Source organism: Pantherophis guttatus, chromosome 15, assembly GCF_059756535.1.
Source record: "Pantherophis guttatus breed Tessera chromosome 15, ASM5975653v1, whole genome shotgun sequence".
Taxonomy (NCBI): domain Eukaryota; kingdom Metazoa; phylum Chordata; class Lepidosauria; order Squamata; family Colubridae; genus Pantherophis; species Pantherophis guttatus.
The window spans coordinates 2,252,501-2,255,292 of NC_142077.1; the positions used below are offsets into that span (position 1 = coordinate 2,252,501).

At 46.7% G+C, this 2,792-nt stretch overlaps 1 protein-coding gene across 1 annotated transcript in view; it reads left to right on the forward strand.

Annotated features, from left to right (window-relative positions):
- Positions 1–2,792, forward strand: part of CLDN19 (claudin 19) — a 6,507-nt gene extending 3,715 nt beyond the window's left edge. Inside the window, exons 3-5 of the mRNA XM_060694205.2 lie at positions 943–1,027; positions 1,946–2,101; positions 2,506–2,792. Coding sequence (XP_060550188.1) covers positions 943–1,027; positions 1,946–2,101; positions 2,506–2,539 — 275 coding nt within the window. The 3' untranslated portion in view covers positions 2,540–2,792. The remainder of the gene's footprint in view (positions 1–942; positions 1,028–1,945; positions 2,102–2,505) is intronic.

The following is a 2,792-nucleotide window of genomic DNA, read 5'->3' on the forward strand; positions in this document are numbered from 1 at the left end:
GGAAGTGAAAGGAAAGGGAAGGAGAGGAGGAAGTGAAGGAAGAAGGAAGGAAGGAGGAAAGAGGGAAGAAACTAAAGAAGGGGAAGGGAAGTAGGAAGGAAAGAAGGAGAGAGACAGAAGCGAAAGGAAAGGTAGAGAAGAAGGAGGGAGGGAGGGAGGGAAGGAGAGGAGGACGTGAAGAAAGAAGGAAGGAAGGAGGAAAGAAGGAAGAAACTAAAGAAGGGGAAGGGAAGGAGGAAGGAAAGAAGGAGAGGGACAGAGGCGAAAGGAAAGGTAGAGAAGAAGGAGGGAGGGAAGGAGAGGAGGACGCGAAGAAAGAAGGAAGGAAGGAGGAAAGAAGGAAGAAACAAAAGAAGGGGAAAGAGGAAGGAAGGAAAGAAAGAAAGGAGAGGGACAGAGGCGAAAGGAAAAGAAAGGAAAGGGAGAAGTGGGGGAGGGAGAGAGGAAGGAAAGGAAAAAAACCACAGTCTGTTGATCTCGTGTTTTTACCCTATGCTGGTCAAGGGCCAAAATAAAGATATTATGGAATTCTTTATGGAGGGAGGACCTGTAGCCGCATTCTGGTCAGAGGTGGAGGGTGAAATAGGGAACAAAATTCCTCTTGTGGGAGTGTTTGGAGCAATTGTGCTGCTGAATGGAAAGAGGGGAGGGAGGGAGGGAGGGAGGGAGGGAAGGAAGGAAGGAAGGAAGGAAGGAAGGAAGGAAGGAAGGAAGGAAGGAAGGAAGGAAGGAGAGGATGGAAGAACGAAGGAGCAAAGGAAGAAGAGAAAGTAGGAGGGAGGGAGGAAGAAATAAGGAAGTGGATGCTGAGCCGTAAAATGGGGCAAAACTCCCTTAACAAATGTTTCACTTAACAACGTAAAGTTTGGCCTCCATTACGGTCGTCACGTGAGAACTGCCTGTAATTTCCTTTTATTTTTTTATTTATTTTCTTTCTTGCAGGGCTGTGCACAGCTGGGGCCGTTTCGTGGTACGCATCCCGGGTGACCCACGACTTCTTCAACCCCAGCACCCCCCTGAATGCCAAGTGAGTATGGGTCCCCATTGAGGTCATCCATCCGGATCACATTTCCTACCCGCTCCTAATTTCGAATTTCAGTGTCCCAAGTTTCTTTTTTTTTTTTTAAATGTAAAAAAGACTACCAAGAAAAAATAAATTTATTTCCTCCATCTCAAAAACTCAAAAATTATATTTTCTGAAAAGTTAACTATCTGAAGAGTGACAGGCGAATGAAGGCTGATTTGGAAAAATCCAGCCAAAATACAGTGGAAGGCCTGACATTTTGCTTCCCAGAGTGGAGCCTCCATTTTCAAGAGCACGTTAGCTCTGAAAATCAGAGAACGCGAAGCAGAGGCAGGTAGTCCTCCACTTACGACCACAACGGAGCCCAAAATTTCAGTTGCTAAGCGAGACATTTGTTAAATGTGTTTGGCTCCGTTTGGAGACCTTTCTTGCCTCGGTTGTTAAGTGAATCACCGTGGTTGTTAAATTAGTCACACGGTTGTTAAGTGAATCCGGCTTCCCCATTGACTTGGCTCATCAGAAGGTCATAAAAACGGGATCACACATAACCCCGGGACCACTGCGACTGTCGTAAACACGAGTCAGTTACCAAGAATTTTGAACACCCGACCACCAAGGATGTTGCAACGGTCGTAAGTGTGAAAAACGGCCGTAAGTCCCTTTTTTCAGCGCCGTTGCAACTTCACACAGTCGCGAAGCGAATTCGAGAACTATCTGTCCTTCGTTCCTGCTGCAACCAAGTTAGGTTTCTCGGAAGTCAAACCCGCCGTCCAAATTCGCGCAGGATAACTAACCGGCATTGGTAAGGAATCTGCACACAAAGTTAACAAGCGGTTCGTCTAAACCGGGCTGAACCGGATGAATTCCACCTCTGGTAAGGATTTGTTCCGTTTCTTTTTAACAAAGTCGAATTTCTTCCAGGTACGAATTCGGACCGGCTCTCTTTGTGGGTTGGTCGGCGGCCAGTTTGCTGATCCTGGGGGGCAGCTTCCTCAGCTGCTCCTGCCCCAAACCGGAGGAAAGGAGGGGGCAGCAATATTACCGACAATCGCAACCTTCGACAACCGTCACGAGAGAGTACGTCTAAGCTTCCCTTTCGCTCGGATCTCTTCCGGGTGAAACCCTGGAGGGACGTCTCCCGAAGGAGGAGGAGGAGGAGGAGGAGGCTGGAGGCGGAGAAACGTGTTGCCGTTCTCAACGCGGGTGGGGTCAGACTAGATAGCCTCCTGGTCACCCCTTCCCATTCTACAAGTCTCAGGGTTGCATTTTTTGTATAGGAGGGTGGGGTAACCCAGCTTTGCCCCAAAAATAAAATTGCAACGTGGGGTACCCCCCAAAATTAAATTGCTCACATACAGCCGCACAAACACACACACACAGAGACACACAAACACAGCTTGGCAACTAACAGCCCTCTTATTTTATTTTATTTTTCCCTTTCTGATTATTTTCCCCCCCCCCCTTTCTTTTTACCTTTTCAGGCTCCCTGTAAAAAGGGGTAACCAATGCGTATAAAAACACCTTCCGACGGAAACCCAAGGCAGGCTTAAAATAATTTTATGATTATTATAAATAATAACAAACCCGGTTTTCCAACATTCACGCCGTCTCGTTTTGGGAAAGCGAAAGCGAAGAAAAAGAAAACGCCCGTTTTGGTAGAATAAAGCCGCTTTTTAACATTATTATTATTATTATTATTTTCCGGCGCCTGGTTCTGCTTTTGACGAGAGGATGTTTTCCTGTTTTGTAAAATAAATCCGTAAATAAA